The 19,261-nt window shown below is 43.3% G+C and overlaps 2 protein-coding genes across 3 annotated transcripts in view; one reads left to right on the top strand and one right to left on the bottom strand.

Moving 5' to 3' along the window:
• Positions 1-19,261, bottom strand: part of LOC147999180 (disks large homolog 5-like) — a 40,783-nt gene that overhangs the window by 9,041 nt on the left and 12,481 nt on the right. Inside the window, exons 3-5 of one of the 2 annotated variants that reach the window (XM_087596385.1) lie at positions 17,269-17,435; positions 14,011-14,170; positions 11,755-11,868 (exon numbers count right to left, since the gene is read on the bottom strand). The gene's annotated coding sequence lies outside the window, so the exon portion shown is untranslated. Of the gene's footprint in view, positions 1-11,754; positions 11,869-14,010; positions 14,171-17,268; positions 17,436-19,261 lie in introns of those variants that run through there. The other variant, XM_087596386.1, reaches the window with a different exon arrangement.
• LOC147999181 (disks large homolog 5-like) lies at positions 7,890-12,715 on the top strand. Its single transcript, XM_087596346.1, has 6 exons — positions 7,890-8,041; positions 9,220-9,379; positions 10,559-10,702; positions 11,327-11,493; positions 12,215-12,320; positions 12,438-12,715. The coding sequence occupies exons 1-5, from the start codon at positions 7,915-7,917 to the stop codon at positions 12,277-12,279; spliced, it is 663 nt and encodes a 220-aa protein (XP_087452472.1). The 5' UTR covers positions 7,890-7,914; the 3' UTR covers positions 12,280-12,320; positions 12,438-12,715.

The following is a 19,261-nucleotide window of genomic DNA, read 5'->3' on the forward strand; positions in this document are numbered from 1 at the left end:
AAAAAGAGTCATCTATATCAAAATAGAGAATAGTAACTAGATTCACCGCACACTATCACATTACTACTGTATTTGAGGTTCTCAGTTAATATCCAAGAACCTGGAAGAGGCCTGGGTCTTGCTACACATACTTATAATTTATGTCCCCATTGTCAGCTGAGATTCTTCATGCAGCCTGGGGTCAAGGAGGTCATCCCACAAAGCACAAAACACCCATCTCAGATAAACATGTATGGTTTATTGAATCCAAAACATCCATGAATTTCAGGACACAATTAAATGTTGAAACCTAAGGATAATAGATATAGAAGAGAATTAAGATTTCTAGTTCATAGATCCAGTAAACACCTTCAACAAATCATAGCAGCAAACCTCCATAAGGTAAAGAAAGAAAAGGCCATAAAGGTACAACAAGCCTACAGAACATCAAACTAATTGTACCAGAAAAATTCCTCCATTCACATAATAATTAAAACGCTAAATGCACAGATCAAGAAAGAACATTAAAAGGGGTAAGGTATAAATATCTAGTATCAAATAAATTCAGACGTATTTGAATTACAGCAGACTTCTCAACAGAGATTCTAAAAGTCAGAAAATCTTGGGCAGATGTAATGCAGACACAGGCTCCTATATCCAGCATAATCCTCAATCACCATAAAAGGAGGAACCAGGATATTTCATGACAAAACCAAATTTAAACAATTCTTTTCTCTAAGAAAGCACAACAGAGGCTAATAGGAGGAAAACTCCAAGACAATGAACTAAACTATACCCAAGAAAGACCAAGAAATTAATCTTCTCTCAATAATTTAAAAAAAGATAAGCACACAAACAAAATTTCACCTATAACCAAAAAAGAAGAGAAAGCAGCAATCATTGGCTTTAATATCTGACCAGATCCTCTTTCCCTAATCCCCAAGCTCCCAGGGGCCAAACTGCCAGCCAAAGTGTATGCAAGGATGCTCTATGGTTCTAGGTGAGTCCTGTAGCCCCACCAAAGGCAGATCCTAGAGGTGTGAGGTGGGAATGGATATGTGTGGGTGCAGGAGCACTGTCACATAGGCAAAGCTGAGCAGAAATGGGATGTAAGGTTTGATGAGGGGCGTGTGGAAAGCAGGACAACAGTGGAAATGTAAATAAATAAAATAACCGATTAATAAAAAATTGCCAAAAATAAAATAACAAGTAAAAAGGTAAATGAAAATTAAACCAAACCAACCAAACAAACAAACAAAAACCCCTGTAGTGTATTGGCCTAATTCTGCTTGTATTTTAATGCTAATTTGTGGAACTCAGGACTGGTTAACCCCAAATAACTGCCCCTGCTCCCAGTTAACTGTGATTATAAAGAAGCCAACAGCCAACAGCTGCACAGCAGAGAGATGGGGGAGGGGAGCTTTGAGGGCTTTGCTAGAGAGGATCATGAGGAGGGAAGAAGGAAGTAGAAATTGCCAAAGAATAAAGGAAGAACATGTGTGATGGAGAGGAGAGAGGAAGAGGACAGCAGCCATGGTTAAGAGAGAGGAGAGCCTGGTCCTGAGGGCTGTCCAAGTGGAACAAAAACAGTCAAGATGCTACACAGTCAGTAAGAGCAGCTCTCAGGCGAGCAGAGATCACCAGAGACCCCAGACCAACAAGATACGCAAGCATAACTCCATCCAAACTCCCTCTCAATATCCCGTGTCCTCCATGGGTCTGGCCTCAGCGTGTGTCCTGCGTCAGCACATGTGTCTGTCTCAGCTGACATCACTCTGCCCATCAGCCCGAGCCCCAGGAAACAGCGAGAAACTACAGCAGCCCACCAGAAGGTTTTTTGCTGTGGTTCTATGAAGTCCCAACAAATGCAGCTCAACTACAGAATGCAAGGCAGACCAATGCATGTGTGTCCTTAGTGCAGAACCCTTCATCACGTGTCCTTTCACATGCGTGCTTTAGCAGAACATCCTTTTACCTGTGTCTACCTCAGTTAAATGTTCCTTCACACATCTGCCTTAGCCTTTCACCTGTGTCCGCTTCAGGGGACCACTCCTTCAGGTGTAGAATTTCTCAAGATTAGCAAACTGCATACAGAACATTCAGAACAAATCAAGGTGTGTGGTCAGCATGTCCTTGAGCCAAGTCCCTTCTCCTTGTCAGTGACAGCAGGCGTGTTACAGCAACAATATGAAATGGCTGGCAGACATGGAACAAAATAGCAAAGCTATTCTGGGGGATGTCACACCATACCAGCCACCAGCTCAGCTGAATTTTTAAGGTTTGATGTTACAAGTGAATATACTTGACCTTCAAAAACTGAGAGAGCCCACTTTTAATATGAACTATATAATCTAGGCCAAGACCGCCTCTAGGGCAAAGGCCCTCAGCCTGTGGGTCGTGACCCACACAGGGTCTCCTATCAGATAGTTTACACTACAATAAAGATTCATTACAGTAGCAAATTTACAGTTGTGAAGTAGCGACAAAATAATTTTGTAGTTGGGGTCACCACAGCATGAGGAACTGTTCTAAAGGGTTGAGGCCATAGGAAGGTTGAGAAACACTGCTCTAGGAAATTATGTTTTCTTTCTCTTTCATATTTTTCAGACAGAATCTCAAACTGTAGCTGAGATTGGCTTGGCTTGGAACATGTGTGTAGTTCATGCTGGCATCAGACTTATGGCAATTCTCCTGCTTCAGCCTCCTACTCAGGAGCCTACCAGGGTGAGATCACAACCACGGGTAATTGGATTGCTGTTCTTGGTTGTCAACTTGAGTGTACCTGGAATTAACTAATGCCAAATGGCTTGACGCCCTGTGAGGGGGATCTCTCTCTCTCTCTCTCTCTCTCTCTCTCTCTCTCTCTCTCTCTCTCTCTCTCTCTCTCTCTCTCTCCTTCCTTCTTTCTGTTTTCCTCTCTTCAACCCCCTCCTCTTGGTCCTCCTCCTCTTCTTTGTTTTTTTTTGAGACAGGGTTTCCCTGTGTAGCTCTGGCTGTCCTGGAATTCATTTTGTAGACCAGGCTGGCCTTGAACTCAGAGATCCACCTGCCTCTACCTCCTGGATGCTGAGGCTAAAGGCATAAGCACCATTGGATTTTTTTTCTTAATTAAATTTTCTGAAGCAAGAAGACCTAATTGTAATCCAAATCTTGGAGATCAGAAGATAAATCTTTAATTCAGATCTTTTGAGATGGAATGGCCCACCTCTAATCTGGACCACACCTTCTTTTTTCTTTTTATTTTTTTCATCTTTATTAACTTGAGTATTTCTTATTTACATTTCGATTGTTATTCCCCTTCCCGATTTCCAGGCCAACATCCCTCAACCCTTTCCCCTCCCCTTCTATTTGGGTGTTCCCCTCCCCATCCTTCCCCCATTAGCGCCCTCCCCCCAACAATCATGTTCACTGGGGGTTCAGTCTTGGCAGGACCAAGGGTTTCCCCTTCTGCTGGTGATCTTACTAGGCTATTCATTGATACGTATGCAGTTGGAGTCCAGGGTCAGTCCATGTATAGTCTTTGGGTAGTGGCTTAGTCCCTGGAAGCTCTGGTTGGTTGGAATTGTTGTTCATATGGGGTCTTAACCCCCTTCAAGCTCTTCCAGTCCTTTCTCTGATTACTTCAACGGGGGCCCCGTTCTCAGTTCAGTGGTTTAATGATGGCATTCAGCTACGTATTTGCCGTATTCTGGCTGTGTCTCTCAGGAGAGATCTACATCCAGTTCCTGTCGGGGCTTGCACTTCTTTGCTTCATCCATCCTATCTAATATCTGTATAGGTATGGGCCATATGTGGGGCAGGCTCTGAATGGGTGTTCCTTCTGCCTCTGTTCTAAACTTTGCCTCCCTATTTCCTGCCAAGGGTATTCTTATTCCCCTTTTAAAGAAGGAGTGAAGCATCTGCATTTTGGTCATCCTTCTTGAGTTTCATGTGTTCTGTGCATCTAGGGTAATTCGAGCATTTGGGCTAATATCCACTTATCAATGAGTGCATACCATGTGTGTTTTTCTGTGATTGGGTTAGCTCACTCAGGATGATATTTTCCAGTTCCATCCATTTGCCTATGAATTTCATAAAGTCATTGGTTTTGATAGCTGAGTAATATTCCATTGTGTAGATGTACCACATTTTCTGTATCCATTCCTCTGTTGAAGGGCATCTGGGTTCTTTCCAGCTTCTGGCTATTATAAATAAGTGTGCTATGAACATAGTGGAGCATGTGTCTTTGTTATATGTTGGGACATCTTTTGGGTATATGCCCAAGAGAGGTATAGCTGGATCCTCAGGTAGTTCAATGTCCAATTTTCTGAGGAATCTCCACACTGATTTCCAGAATGGTTGTACCAGTCTGCAATCCCACCAACAATGGAGGAGTTTTCCTCTTTCTCTACATCCTTGCCAGGATCTGCTGTCACCTGAGTTTTTGATCTTAGCCATTCTGACTGGTGTGAGGTGAAATCTCAGGGTTGTTTTGATTTGCATTTCCCTTGTGACTAAAGATGTTGAGCATTTCTTTCGGTGTTTCTCAGCCATTCAGCATTCCTCAGCTGTGAATTCTTTGTTTAGCTCTTAGCCCCATTTTTTAAATAGTGTTATTTGTCTCCCTGAGGTCTAACTTCTTGAGTTCTTTGTATATTTTGGATATAAGCCCTCTATCTGTTGTAGGATTGGTAAAGATCTTTACCCAATCCGTTGGTTGTTGTTTGGACCACACCTTCTGCTGGCTCATATCAAGGACATGGAAAAAGGAAGTTTGCTTTATTAATTTTCCTTCTTCTTCAGGATTCCTGCATGTACTGAAGACCAGCTGAAATATCCAGCCTTATGGACAAAACCGTTGAGGTCCTGGAGTTGCCCCATAAACCACACAAACTCTGACCTCACTTAGACAGGGATGGTTTATTGAATGCCCACTGTAAGACTGATCATCAGAGACGTAGCTGAGAATTTGTCAGGCTAGGACTCTGGACATTTTTCTATGTCAGTTTATAAAGACTAAAATGTGAGCTCATAGGCAGGTGCTGGAAGGGCTGTCTGGTTGTCAGCCCTGACTCAAGCCATTTTAGACAACAAAGGTTCATACTGACTTTTTATCTGTTTAAAGATTTATTTATTTATATATAAGTATACTGTAGCTGTCTGCAGACACAGCAGAAGAGGGCATCAGGTCTCATTACAGATGGTTGTGAGCCACCACTGGGATTTGAACTCAGGACCTCCGGAAGAGCAGTCAGTGCTCTTAACCATGGAGCCATTTCTGCAGCCCTCATATTGACCTTTAATTTTATTGGTCCTACATGAAGCTTATAATTATGAAATTTAAGATTAAGAAACCTCACAACATAAAGAACTTCCTTCCAGTGGTTCGGGAATGGGTGGGTGGGGGAGCACCCTCATTCCTGACCCTGCTCTGAGTTAAATTATTTTCAGACAACCATGACAGGCAGACATATTACAGCAAGAATATGAACTATCTGGCAGGCATGGAACAAAACGGCTACAGCTATGCTAGGGGGATTGGCTTCAACAGGGGCAACTACTGCATTTTAGACCTTCCATTCCTTGTTGAATTAGCTGTACCACAGCCTATAAACCATTCTAATAAATTTTCTTTCTCTATATACAGTCATTCTAGGAGGGATGATTGGTTATGCATTGTTAAATGCAATGCTGATCACGAAACCCCATCACTTCCACAGCAATATGCAAGTGTAAGTAAGTTACTGAACAATTGAACAGAAATTAAAATTTACTGCATTTATTGCGTGTATCAGAAGGCATAGGGAACACCTGGCTGCTTATATCTCTTGGTCTCTATAGAGTAGTGGGAGAACTGAGACCCACTGAGGAGGTCTCTTAAGCGAAGACCAAACTCCTTGCAGTGACACTGGATTCCAGGCTTGTTGTCCTGTTTAGGCCTCACTGTGGTCTATGTACACTCTATGCATTCTCCCCATGCAGGTTCACATGGACTGAACTCAGAAAGCTGGGGTTGGCAGAAAGATGCATGGTTAAATAGCCCACCAGGTTCACATTGTATCAGCTTGATTTAATCTAAGGACAAAGAAGTGGAGTTTCTCTGATGGCTTTCTTCTAACCCCTTGAAAGGATCACTGGGGTTTGACCTCAGTACTTCATACTTCTTGCTGGGTCAGCAACACTCAGGGAAGCTTGAGATTGCCATAGGCACAGTATTATGCTAGATATACTGAGTAGATGATACTAAGATGTTCAGATGGTCATACCCATTTGCATGAGTTCTTAATGTGCACCTAAGGAAAGAGAGATCAAGGTCTTCAGAATAGGAAGATCATTTCCAGTTCTTTTCTACAATTCCAGTCTGAAAGACTGGTAGGGAGAGAATGGTAGATAATCAAGAATTCATAGATGATGCTTTGAAGGAAGTGTGGGTTTCTGTGCTGGTTTAGACAGGGTCTCAATTATCCCATGTTGCCCTCTTCCTACCTGGCCAGGTTCACTTTGAGCTCAGATAAACCTGCTTCTACTTTCCAGTAGACAGTCTTACAAGAGTGGCCTCCAGGGACTGTGAGGACAGCATTAGCCTTTGACAGTTGAGGTGTGTAACCCACAACTATAGTTTTAGCCACTTTGTTCCATGTTTACCAGCTATTTCAGATTGTTGCTGTCTATGGCTGACAATCACGGACACAGAAAAATAACCTGATAGAGAGCAAGGACATGGTGATCACATCCTTTCCTGTTCTGTATGTTCTGGATGAGGCTTGTTAAAATTCCAATATTGCAGAAAGCTTTATATAGGACCCATCACATTAAGCATCCCAGTGCACTGTTCTATCTAAAATGGCCTAATCAGAACTGACCACCAGATCACACTTCCTGCAATCCTCATATGAGAAGCTTGAGCTTTTTGTTTTGACTTTTTTCTTTCTTTCTTATTTTTTGCTGTATAAGTTGAGAGGAAGATATTTGGGGCCATGGATCTGCCCCCAAAATCTAGGGTATGGATCTGATCAATCAGTGTTGGTGTGTGCACTCAATACAGTATCCATTTTTTACTGTGACAGATGCTTTTGTGTTTGTGGGGAAGCCCATGACCCAGAGCACAAGTGCTGGGTCCTTGCTCTATCCACGTAGTGATGTGTATAGCCTCGTCCTACACCTTTATTTGCACCCCCTATATCTCTTGACTATTTTATTTTTCTGATAGAGGCTCAGCTTCTGATAGAAGGCCTGTCAGCAGTGCTCCTTTGGCGACATTGGCGCAGAAAGGAGAACCCCACAAGCAGCATGAGGTTCCCTTCATTGGTGGCTCCAATATTGCACTTTTGTCTGCCAACTGGTCTCCACACTTTTCCTAGCACCATAAAGACTTCAACTCTTTTAACTAAGGAATTTTCTGGCAATTGTCAATTGCTAAGCACACGACTTCATGAGTGTTCCCCTAACACACGCCCATGCTGTAACCTACCATGCAGACTATTTCTTGATGTGATATAAAGCACCTGTACATAATGAGACAGGAGAACTTTTGACTGCATATTCAAGCTGGTATGAAATCTCAGGAAGTTTTAATGGCTAACATTGGTGAAAGAGGACAATTTGAGTTAGTGAGACATTTTTTGGGAAAGATTTGAAAGGAAACATTCATTTAGATGCATAGGAATTACTAAGGTTTTGTAATCAAGCCTTGAGGAAAATTTGGCTTTGGAAGCAGGAGATGCTCAGTGGCTCTCCCCAGGAAAGTCTCCTGGAAAGGGCACCTCAGCTTATGCTCAGTACAGGGAGAACATTAGCAGGAGGCAAAGTCTGCTCCCCATGACATCAGCTGTCCCTTCTTGGACATTCTATTGTCTCCTAGAGAGTTCTGGCATCCTCTGTGATGTCACCAGTGTTGTAGTGACGACCAGTGCCCTAGTTTCTCTCAGTCTGAGTCTGGCGGTTACAAGCTAAGACATGTTTTCCCGTCTTCGCAAGCGTTTTGGGAGGGGGAACATCGATTGTGGAGAGACTAGAGTGAAGGAGTCTGGCCTTTCGTCTCAAAGTAATGATGGACAAAGACAGCACTTCTGGGGAATGTTGAGTAAGTTCTGGGCAGTGTATTTTGAGCTTCCTACCGGGGGGCTGCAGGCTTAAGCTGACCTTTCTAGCAATGGGCCACAACAACTGGAGCATCTGAAAAGGAATTGAATTTCCATGAATATCACAATTCCTTAAAGTCAAGGATTTCAGAACTTTAGTTTCCCCATCCCCACTGGGAGGATATGGTAAGGCCAATGCTATTATTCTGTGAACTTCTGGTCTTTACTTTTCAGTGCATTTGTTATGTTACATTGATATAATAACACCATCAGTATTCATGGAGGGTCCACCTTTTCTGAGTTTAGACAGGGCAGCAATGTATTTCACTATCACTGCTTCTTTAAATACAGTGGATATCTGACAGTAGTAACAGGGAGAGATTGTGCTCCAGGCAATAACCTTATGTTCTTAGACCTTCTCTGATTTCTTCTAACTGGCAGGGTCATCGTTTGCTTTATATATTAGAGGTTGTATGTTACAAAATTTTTTTTTCAATACCAAAACTATTTGGAACGTGTAGACCAAGATTCAGCCTGTAACCTATTCATACTTCTGGGGCATTTGGTATTTCTCATAGGGACACTGATAAGTCTGTTGAACATATCCTACCTGGAAATGCGTTTTAAATCCATGTTTCTAAAATACCAAAAGTATTTGGAACATGTGGACCAAGATTCATCCTGTAACCTATTGGAACTTCTCGGGCATTTGGTATTTCAAATAGGGGAACTGATAAGTCTGTTGACCATGTCCTCCATGGAAATGTGTTTTAAATCCAAAGTTGTTGGCCTAGAGTATCAGGGTAGGACATCTGAGTGTCTCCAATCACTCAAGTCTTGTGGATGGTGAATTTATCATCTGAGTTCGAACCCACAGGGGTGAGGGTCCTGAAACCAAGCTGTACCCTGTTCAGCTGATGATAATCCTGGAGAAGCCATCTCCGTGGTCCATGTAAGCACCTGATGTCCGGCATAGGGAACACCTGGCTGCTTACATCTCTTGGTCTCTATAGAGTAGTGGGAGAACTGAGATCCACTGAAGAGGCCTCTTAAGCATAGACCAATCGCCTAGCAGTGACACTGGGTTCCAGGCTTGTTCTCCTGTTTAGGCCTAACTGTGGTCTATGTACACTCTATGCATTCTCCCCATGCAGGTTCACTTGTGTTCTTCTACCTACAGACGCTGGGAGAGAAACATCATCCCCTGGCACTGAACTAAGCGAGAATCAGGCCAAGAAGGAAAAGGAGAGGCTGATTAAAGAGCTGCAGCTCATTACCGAGGAGAGAAATGACCTGAGAGATCGCCTGAGGTTTCTGACAGAGAGATCCATGAAGAACAGGTATGAATCGCTCCAAATGCTCTTGTTTCATTCCTGGGTCTGCAAGGTCACCTTCATCTTATCCTATTAAGGTTTTGGGTTCTAGAAAGCTGTGCCTCCCTAACCACCCTGTGCTAAACCTCACCTCCCATATAGAGGAGATTCAGAACCTTGACCCTTCCTGAGGAGCGAGATGGAAAATGGACTCATCTGCTTCCATTTATTGAAAAGCAGAACTTGTGGTCTGAATGAAGAATTCGGGGATAAAGTCAGGGAGAGTGAGTGTCTAGTGTGCATTTGCAAAGCCCTTGACAGATGGTAGCTTTGCAAGATTGTAATTGCAGTGAGTTTATGGTGAGTCTCTGTACTTGCTAGGCAGGGGACTGAATGCTGGAAGATCCACGCAGCAGCCTGAGGGGCCTGGTACCAAACTGTTCATCTCAATGCTTGACTAGAAGGTCTCAGGCTCAGGCCTGTTTGTTATTGTCTGTGTGTCTTGCCCTCTGAGACAGCAATGGTGGATGCATTTCTCCTGGATTTCACAGTACTCTCTGTTTCCATATTTCTCTTTCTCTTTCTCTGACTCTGTTTTTACATTTCTCTTTTTTGTGGGTATTTCTCAGTCTGTGAGTCTGTATGTGCATACATCCAAATGCATATGTACAACATTTATATGTTTATATTTCCCTCCACACTTGGAATCTAGGGGTCTATGTCTTGGCCTGAGTATTTACCTGTAACACATTCATGGTGATGTGAATGCTTTGTTCTGGGAGCCCCACTGTCAACAGCACAGTTCTTTGCCTATGTGGACACGTTTGTCTGTTTATTTGTATTCCTTGTGCAGATTATAATTTTGTGTTGATATATGGTCTGTTATCAAAACAGGAGAAAAGTAATCACCGGTTTCTGGGTGTGTTGGGGTGGGGGAGCATGGAGAGGTGTGGCCTAGGCTCTTGATAGCTCAACTGGCTTGACTGCAGATTTCCTCTTGATTGAACAAAGGGAGCCAGGGAAGCCTCCATCTGGATGCCGATTTCTGGTGTCCTGGACGCAGAAAAACACGTTTCTGAAGCTGAAGAAGATCCAATATGTAGAATTCAGAAGGTGTCCTTCCAGGACTGGGGTAGTACAGGACCCACCCTGAGCTCATATATTCCTAAATGCTGATGTTCATTGTATTCTATCATTTGGGGCCAGGCCACACTTCAGGCCAAATCCATATTATGAAGACCTGGAGAGAATGGAGGAGGCGGTCATGTCAATTCTGCACAACTTAGAGATGGAGAACACTGAGATCCATGAGACCAACCATAAGCTGAAGAAGGAGATTACCTTCTCTAGGTAAGTCCTGGTCAGAAAGCCTATCACCTGTGGAATGGCCATTTCTGACTTTCTTTGTTCTGGATTGGACGGTCTTCAGCTCTGGTTCTATCTCTTGTGCTGTTTACACATCAGTGTGCCAGGGTCATTAGGACTCAGTTTTCAGTTCCACAAAAGACTGTTACTCATCCCAGGATTGTCTAGGCATCTTCAGAAGATAGAACAGCACTGATTGAAATCAGCAGGTTATTAGGCTGACCTGGACCTATGGTGTCATACCAGGTTTTACAAAACTCAGTGTGTGGACCACATGGTTAGCATGACCTTCTCTTGGTTCTACTGACCTCCTTTGAGGGTGTTTGCCCACTACTAATTGATGTTGCCCCCATGCATTGGGCTTTCATGGATAGTTGTAGATCCATGTTCTTTTTGAGAGATGTGGACACTAATTGGTGCTCAGGCCAAACAAATAATTTATTCTTCCCGGAATTTACTCTTTGTGGTTTGTGCAGCAGCCTTATATGTATCAAAATGAATTCTATTAAGTCTTCATGGGTATCTGGGTCCTGGTGGAGTTAGTGGCACTCGGGAGTGGGAATGGGAGAAAGGGGCAGCATGATCTTACTATGCAGACTGTATTTCCAGAAACCTGCTCAGCCAGCTCCTGATGGAGAACACATGTAGGAAGGAGTTGGTCCCACTGAAGCAGGAGAGCAAGGAGGTACATCTTGATTGTGCACTGAACCAGAAATATTTGGTTGACTTCAACAAGAAAGATAAAGACCAGCAACGTCCAGACCCAGCGTCATCTGGTAGGGACGAGCAGCTGTGTTAGCTTAAAAATATCTGATAAAGGTTGCCAATTTGATACATCTTTGCTCTCTCCTACCACCTTTCTAATTTACACTCACAACCAGCCAACCACCTCATGTAATGGAATTGTTCATTGCTCTGCCTATGCACAAGTATTCTGGGAAGCCAACCACATTTCAGAAACTGAATTATTTTGCAAGTATATTTGTCTGCTCTTTTTGAAGCTGCAGTATAGAAATGGTGACAGATTAATAACATACCTCATTATTGCATATCCACGTGATAGATTGGATGCTCTGTAGAGTTTTGAACAAGTTCTTGGTTCTTTGACAAATGACACTCTGTGGTCATGTGACTTCTTGTGTAGGAAGCACCTTTGCGGGATAAGAACAAAGTGCAAATGTCAAATTAGTACTTTCATTGGTTTTAACCTTGGTGACATATGGACATCTACTTTCTTCCTGCCAACCCAATGAGGTTCCTTCCATTGCCCTGTTCTTGGTTTGCACTGGTATAAGTCTGGGTCCCATATTGGCAGCCCACATTACTTTGAGGCTCTCTGGAGATTTTGCCCTTCCCAAAGAGTTAGCAACAATGATATCAGTTAAAAGGTCCATGTTGACTGTCCAATAGAACTGAGATGGTAGTAGGCAGCCTTCTGACAGCTGCCTTGCATTTCACCACCAAATCAGTGTCTGAAAAACTGCCTTCCTCTCCCAGGTCTCAGAAAGTGCAAGAGAGCTGGAATTGGACACACAGCAGTAAGAAAGCTTCCTGAAGAATAAGTTGCTTTCTCAGGAGTCCCTGATGACAAATATCCTGAATGGTAACAAATTTTTTGGATGAGTATTCTTCCTCAGAGTTAATTTGTCATTGCTTAGAGACCCTAAATTTATATACCACTAAGCCAGCCTGACTGATTGAGGTCTTACTTTCTTCTCAGAAAACAGCACTTGAGAGACAACTTGGGGGACCTCCTTTCATTATGTGTGCAAGAGGAGAAACAGCAATACATCTGTGCTTCTAAATGTTCATTAAGAATATGCTGTTTAGAAATATTTTTGTTATGATTTTAATTGAAATTTTCTTTTTGTTGTTTCATATTTATATGTTCTTGTTACTGTTTTTATCTTTTCAAATATTTTTAAATATTTTAATTTATTTGTTTTAATCCTGTTTTGTTGTAAAAATGAATTCCTTATGAATAAAAATTGAATTCTATCTCTTGACTCTTAAGACTATCATTCTTATTCAAGGGTTCTGTCCCCTCCTGTGGACTTAGAACTGACAGGTGGAGATGGATCTCTGCATGTTCCATGGATCCTGGGCTAATTAGTGAATTCAAAGTCACCAAGGGGTACCCAGTGTGACAATGTCTTTTGTGTGGATAATGTGGCTGTTTCTCGGACACACACTTTATGAAGTAATCACTGACATGCTTTACCCAATTGTTAGGGTCCATGTGGTTCTTCTGAGAGAGCAGCAGATGCTCTACCCTGTGAGTCATCACCACAGCTCCTGCAGGTGCTTTTGTCCTTCCACATCATGTACTGTATTAGGTGGACAGGATCACCTCCAATCAAATAAAGAGATCTCAGGAGATGTGTATTCACAGGAAATTTACTGAGCTGTGCATGCTCAATGTGTTAGCTTGCCAGCCATCCCTACAGGGCTCTGGTGTTCCCACTGCTCATTGTGGGTCAGGATCATCCTGCAACATCACTTAGTGTCCATATTAGAGCAGATCTTTCACCTATTATCAATGATGACCATATTTATTCTGCACATCTGACAAAATACAGATCGAAATTAGCTTCCTGTTGGCCAGATTGGCATAATGAGTTTTTTGATTGTTAGCATGAAAATTATTTTAATCTAAGCAGTTTAGGGAAGAACCTCAAGGACACCCATAGTGAATGCAGCCTGCAGCTGTGAACACATGTTTCTGTTGGAGAGCAGGCCTGTGCAGGCCCAGAACCTAGGTGGGACAGTTCAAGCTACCCTTTTTCCATGGCCAATCTGGGATCATATTGAGAATGTATTTTTTCCAAGTGACTGATTTCCAATTTATGGAATTGAACTAACTTACTGAGAATGGAGGTGACTCAGGAGTTAAAGTACACAAGGACCAATCCAGTATGTCCACAAAAGCTTGCTGTCACCCCAGGGCTTTTAAAAGCTCAGCAGCTAGAGAAGCAATGTAGTATTTGGTTATTCTCATGCTTGGGTCTATTCATTCAGTATAAGCTGAACATGACACAAAAGAGTCATCTGTGTCACAATAGAAGCTAGTTGTAACTAGATTCCCCCCACACTATCACATCACCACCGTATTTGAGGTTCTCAGTTACTATCTAAGAACCTGGAAGAGGCCTGGGTCTTGCTACACAAACTCATAATTTATGTCTTCATGACACTGTGTGCTTTGTTCTGTTGATGCTACCATTGGCATACAATACCTTGGATACTTTGTGCTGACATTTGTGACATGAGACAATAGTTCATGTCATCCTAACCTGCATAAACTGTCCTTAGAGTACGGTGTAGTCAGAGGGGCCTTTTTTTTCTCTCTGAATTTTCAAAATATTTCCAGTCTTCAGACAAGTCTTCAGCCATTGTCCAGTGCCTGTCTTGAGATGTCCACATTGTCTCCTGGGAGTATTCATCCAGCCTGGTCTGTAATTTTGTAGAAGAGTAATAGGGTTCCAGCCCTAGGATTTAATTCAGTGTGATTGTACTTTCCAAACATGCTCAAAGCCCTACATTCCACCATAGCCTGTGTGCTTTAGAGAAAGAAAATAAAGAACCACATTGCACTTGAAATTTCTCCTCCAACAAAAGGAGAGCCTGCATAGGGCCTTTAAGTAACTCTAAGTCCCAGCTTCTGCATAACTCCCTCCATTGACTCCATTATTGGTGTATTTTCATTACTGCTCACTTTATTTTTGGTGTGCAAAGAACGTGTACCATGTCAGTAAAGTGTGTGTGTGTGTGTGTGTGAGAGAGAGAGAGAGAGAGAGTGAGAGAGAGAGAGAGAGAGAGAGAGAGAGAGAGAGAGAGTTTGTGTTTGTTTGTGTTTCTGTGCAGGTGTTTGTGTATGTTCATCCATGAACTCACTATCAATTTTCATAAAATGACTTAGAAGACTGTAATGAAAACTGTCGAGGTGCATGCAGACGTGTGTTACTAGTGTCCCACGGCACCTGGCAGGTAACACTGAAATGGTGGTCTACTATAATACAGCCTAAAAACAGGCTGTGGATGGTTTACACAGAGATTGTGACGTCATCACCACTAGAGAGAGCAGCAAAAGCTTCATTTATCACATGCCGCTGTTACCAAGATGAGGCAAAGCCTTATCCTACAGAGAGTCTGGTATGATTTGATGGCAGGAAATAAACTTAGTACTAAAATCATTCAATTACAAACGAAGAGGATAATACAAAGAGTCATAGGAAGCAAGAGCTGTTTTTTGAGGAGATCCATAAGAGAAACAACCCCTTTCTGAAACTAAGTACACACCACAGTGTCAATACCTAAATTATCAAATCAGAAATGAAAAGGGGGATGAAGCAATAGACATGTGAGTGAATTCAACAATCATTAGGGCTTCTTCAGAGTCCTTCACTATAGAAAAGTGAAAAATCTATTTGATATTGGTAATTTTTCTACACAGATAACAAATACCAAGTTAAATCCAAATGTGGGATTTAACTCATAAGATTATTCTCATAAGAAAATAGATTTAAACGATGCCACTACAAAAATTAAAAAATATATATGAGGGCCACTAGGCTTTAATGCAGCCTTTCTACCAGACGTTTAATGACGACCTAATAACAATAGTGCTTCAATTATTCCTCTGATTTGAAAGAGAAGGAACATTGCCAAACCCCTTCTCTGAGTTTCTCTTTTTACCTAGAATTCCTGAGTCTGTTGCTTCTTCCATTGTCACCCCAGCTGCAGGGCGAGTCTGTCCCGCCCCAGAGCATATCTGCCAGTTGACAGGGCTGGGTTTTGCTCTGCTTGCCCCTGCTCCTGCCCCCGCCCCTGCTCTTGCCCCTGCCCACGCCCCCGCCTCACACCCGCACTCTACATCGCCTCCGACCCATCCCCCCTCCCAGTCCCACCACCGCCCTCGACTCAGACCTGTCCCAACCCCCGCCCCCAGCCTGCCCTCGCCCCTACCCTGCCCCCGCCCCGACCCCCCCACACCTGTCCTCTCCTTCACCCCCCCCCCCCCCGGCCTCCGCCCTCACCGCTGCTGCTTGCGTTGCTACCATTCCGTCTTCGACTCCCCTGTCGACCCCACCGCCACTGCTGCTACCTTCTCCCACTTCTTCAGCCCAAGACTTTTGAAATCCCGGCTTGCAGTGCTCTGCACTAGGAGGCTAATGGAGGTGAGGAGAGCCTAAGGGACAGACCCCAGGCCTGGCCCCAGAGACTTGTGTCTCCCCCCTCCCCCGAAGTGCTTTCCCGCAGTTCTCCATTCTGGGTTCAGTTTGTGGGGACCCCAGCAGGTGGCAGGCTTTGCTGATCCTCAGGTGTGAGTCTGGGACAGTGGTGGGACTTATGGTTGAGGGAAGTCTTTCAGGCAAATGCAGGCTTTTCTCAAACTCTTGGACCATTTGGTGCCCTCCCTGGGGTCACAGGACCTGTGGAAGTTGGGAAGCCACTTTTCCCTGTCCTGTGTGACTTTCCCTGCAGAGTGAGCTCTCCTGCAGGAGATACTCTCACCTGCTTCTTTAAAAGCACCTGCTCCTCAGATCCAGATCAGTTGTGAAAACAGGCTTCTCCCTGTCAGTGTGCCAGCTCCCCCTCCCAGCTCAGAGCTGCCACACCTAAGGATCCTCCAGCCCCAGTACTGGTTGGGTCTCATGGAGGAGTTAGAGCAAAGTGCTCCTTCTGAGAAGTGACTCAGAACAGAAGGTTCCTACAACCCAATGAGGTCTCTTCCAGTTGCCCTGTTCTTGGTTTGCACTGGTATAATTCTGAGTCCCAGATTGGCAGCCCACATTGCTGTGAGGGTTGCTGGAGATTTTGCCCTGCCCACAGAACAGAAGGTTCAGAAGAAAGGCCAGTTTGGCATAATGAATTCTTTTGATAGATGGCAACAAAATTATCTTAATCTAAGCAGTTTAGGGAGGAACCTCAAGAGCATCCATAGTGAATGCAGCCTGCAGCTGTGAACACACGTTTCTTTTGGAGAGCTGGCCTGTGCAAGCCCAGGACCTAGGTGGGACAGTTCAAGCTGCCCTTTTTCCATGGCCAATCTGTGTTTGTATTGAGAAAGTATTTTTTTTCCAGTTGACTGATTTCCAACTTATGGAATGGAACTGACTTACTCAGAGTGGGGTTGACTTAGAGAGTTAAAGTACAGAAGGAATAATCCAGATGTCCACAAAAGCTTGCTGTCACACCAGGGCTTTTAAAAGCTCAGCAGCTAGAGAAGCAATGTAGTATTTGGTTATTCTCATGCTTAGGTCTAGTCATTCATTATAAGCTGAACATGACACAAAAAGAGTCATCTGTGTCACAATAGAAACTAGTTGTAACTAGACTTATACCACATTATCACATTATTACTATATTTGAGGTTCTCAGGTATGATCTTAGAAACTAGAAGAGGCCTGGTTCTTGCTACATATAGTCATATTCTATATCTTCACAACACTGTGTGATTTGTTCTGTTAATGCTACCATTGGCATACAATACCTAGGATATTTTGTGCTGACATCTGTATCATGAGACAATAGTTCATGTCATCCCTTACCTGAATAAACTGTCCTTAGAGTACAGTGTAGTCGGAGGGGCCTTCTTTTCCTCTGAGATAGCAAAACATTTCCAGTCTTCATACAAGTCTGTCAGCCATTGTCCAGTGCCTGTCTTGAGATGTCCACATTGTCAGCTGAGAGTCTTCATCCAGCCTGCCCTGTAATTCTGTAGAACATTAATAGGGTTCCAGCCCTAGGAATTAATTCAGTGTTCTAGTACTTGCCAAATATGCTCAAAACCTAGTTTCCACCCTAGCTCTGTGTGCTATACAGAAAGAAAATAAAGAACCCCATTGCACTTGAAGTTTAGCCTCCAACAGAAGGAGAGCCTGCACAGGGCCTTTAAATAACTCTAAGCCTCAGCTTCCCACAACCCCGTCCATCGATTCCTTTATTGGTGTGTTTTCATTAATACTCACTTTCTTCTTTGTGTGGAAAGAATGTGCACCATGTCAGTAAAGTGTGTGTGTGCTTTGTGTTTGTGCATGTACATCCATGAACTCACTATAAATTTTCATAAAATCACTCAGAAGTCCCTAGTGAAAACTGTCGAGGTGCAGGCAGACTCATGTTACTACTGTCTCATGGCACCTTGCAGGGAGCACTGAAATCGTGGGCTACTTTAATACAGTCTAAAATGAGGCTGTGCATGGTTTTCAGTGAAATTGTGATGTCATCCCCACTACAGAGAGCAGCAAAAGGTTCATGTATCACATGCTGCTGTTACCAAGGTGAGGCAAAGCCTCATCCCATAGAGAGTCTGTGTAGGATTTGATGGCAGGAAATAAACTCAGAACTAAAATCAATCAATTACAAACAAAGAGAATGATATAAAGAGCCAAGCAAAGCAAGAGCTGGCTTTTTTTTTTTTTTTGAGAAGATCCACAAGACAGACAAACCACAGAGCATATATCTAAAGTACCAAATAAGAAATGAAAAGGGGGATATAACAAAGGACACTGAGTGAATTCAACAATCATTAGGGATTACTTCAGAGGCCTTTACTAGAGAAAAGTGAAAAATCTATTTGATACTGGTGATTTTTCTAACAGATAACAAATACCAAGTTAAATACAGATCTGGGAAGGTAATGAATAATTCCCATAAGAAAATAGATACAGTCATTAAAGGCTGCCACTCCAAAAATTAAAAATAATAATAATCAGGGCCACATGGCTTTAATGCATCCTTTCTACCAGACTTTTAATGAAGACCCAATAACAATAGTGCTTCAATTATTCCACTGAATTGAAAGAGAAGGAACATTGCCAAACTCCTTCCCTGAGTTTCTCCTTTTACCTAGAATTCCTGAGTCTGTTGCTTCTTCCATTGTCACCCCATCAATAGAACCATTTAAAATGGGATGTAATCGATGTCTGGAGCCTCATTCTTTCCCTTGACCTCCATGCGGTGTCCAGAAGGCATGCCTGTTCTCATGGACATGGACTCATCTCTTTTTGCTGCAGCAAGAAGAAAGCCAGCAGAGGAGGCAGGAGCTTACAAAGAGTCGGTAGGATTTCTAGAAAAGAAGCATCCAGATCTCCATTCTCAGAAAACCCCTGGCTTGCTCTCATGTGACTGGGTCCTCAGACACCAGCAGCCTTAGATGAGACCAAGGAAAGCTGTGCAGAGTCCTGGGTCCCCAGGTTCTTGACCTCCTGAGTGACAGCTGTAGACAAGTCCTCCAGGGAATCCTTACAGCTGGTGACATCTGGACAAGGTGAACCAGATGCCAAAATGAGACATGGGAGAGAAATCCTAGACTGTTGAAAGGAATCAGTCTCTGCTATTGCTTCTGTCTCTTTGTGCCCTGCTGCTATGATGTTCATGGGGAGCTCTCATGCCAGTGGGTCTCCTCCTAATGTGTTTGTTGTTGCAGATGTCCTGGATGTTCTGGACCCCATCAGAACTCAGCCCATGCTCAGTCACGGAGGTCAGCACCTTCCTGTCCATCAGGTCATGAGACCTGAGACAGTTGAGGTAACGGCAGTT

This window comes from Rattus norvegicus, chromosome 19 (assembly GCF_021556685.1).
Source record: "Rattus norvegicus strain SHRSP/BbbUtx chromosome 19, alternate assembly SHRSP_T2T, whole genome shotgun sequence".
Classification (NCBI taxonomy): domain Eukaryota; kingdom Metazoa; phylum Chordata; class Mammalia; order Rodentia; family Muridae; genus Rattus; species Rattus norvegicus.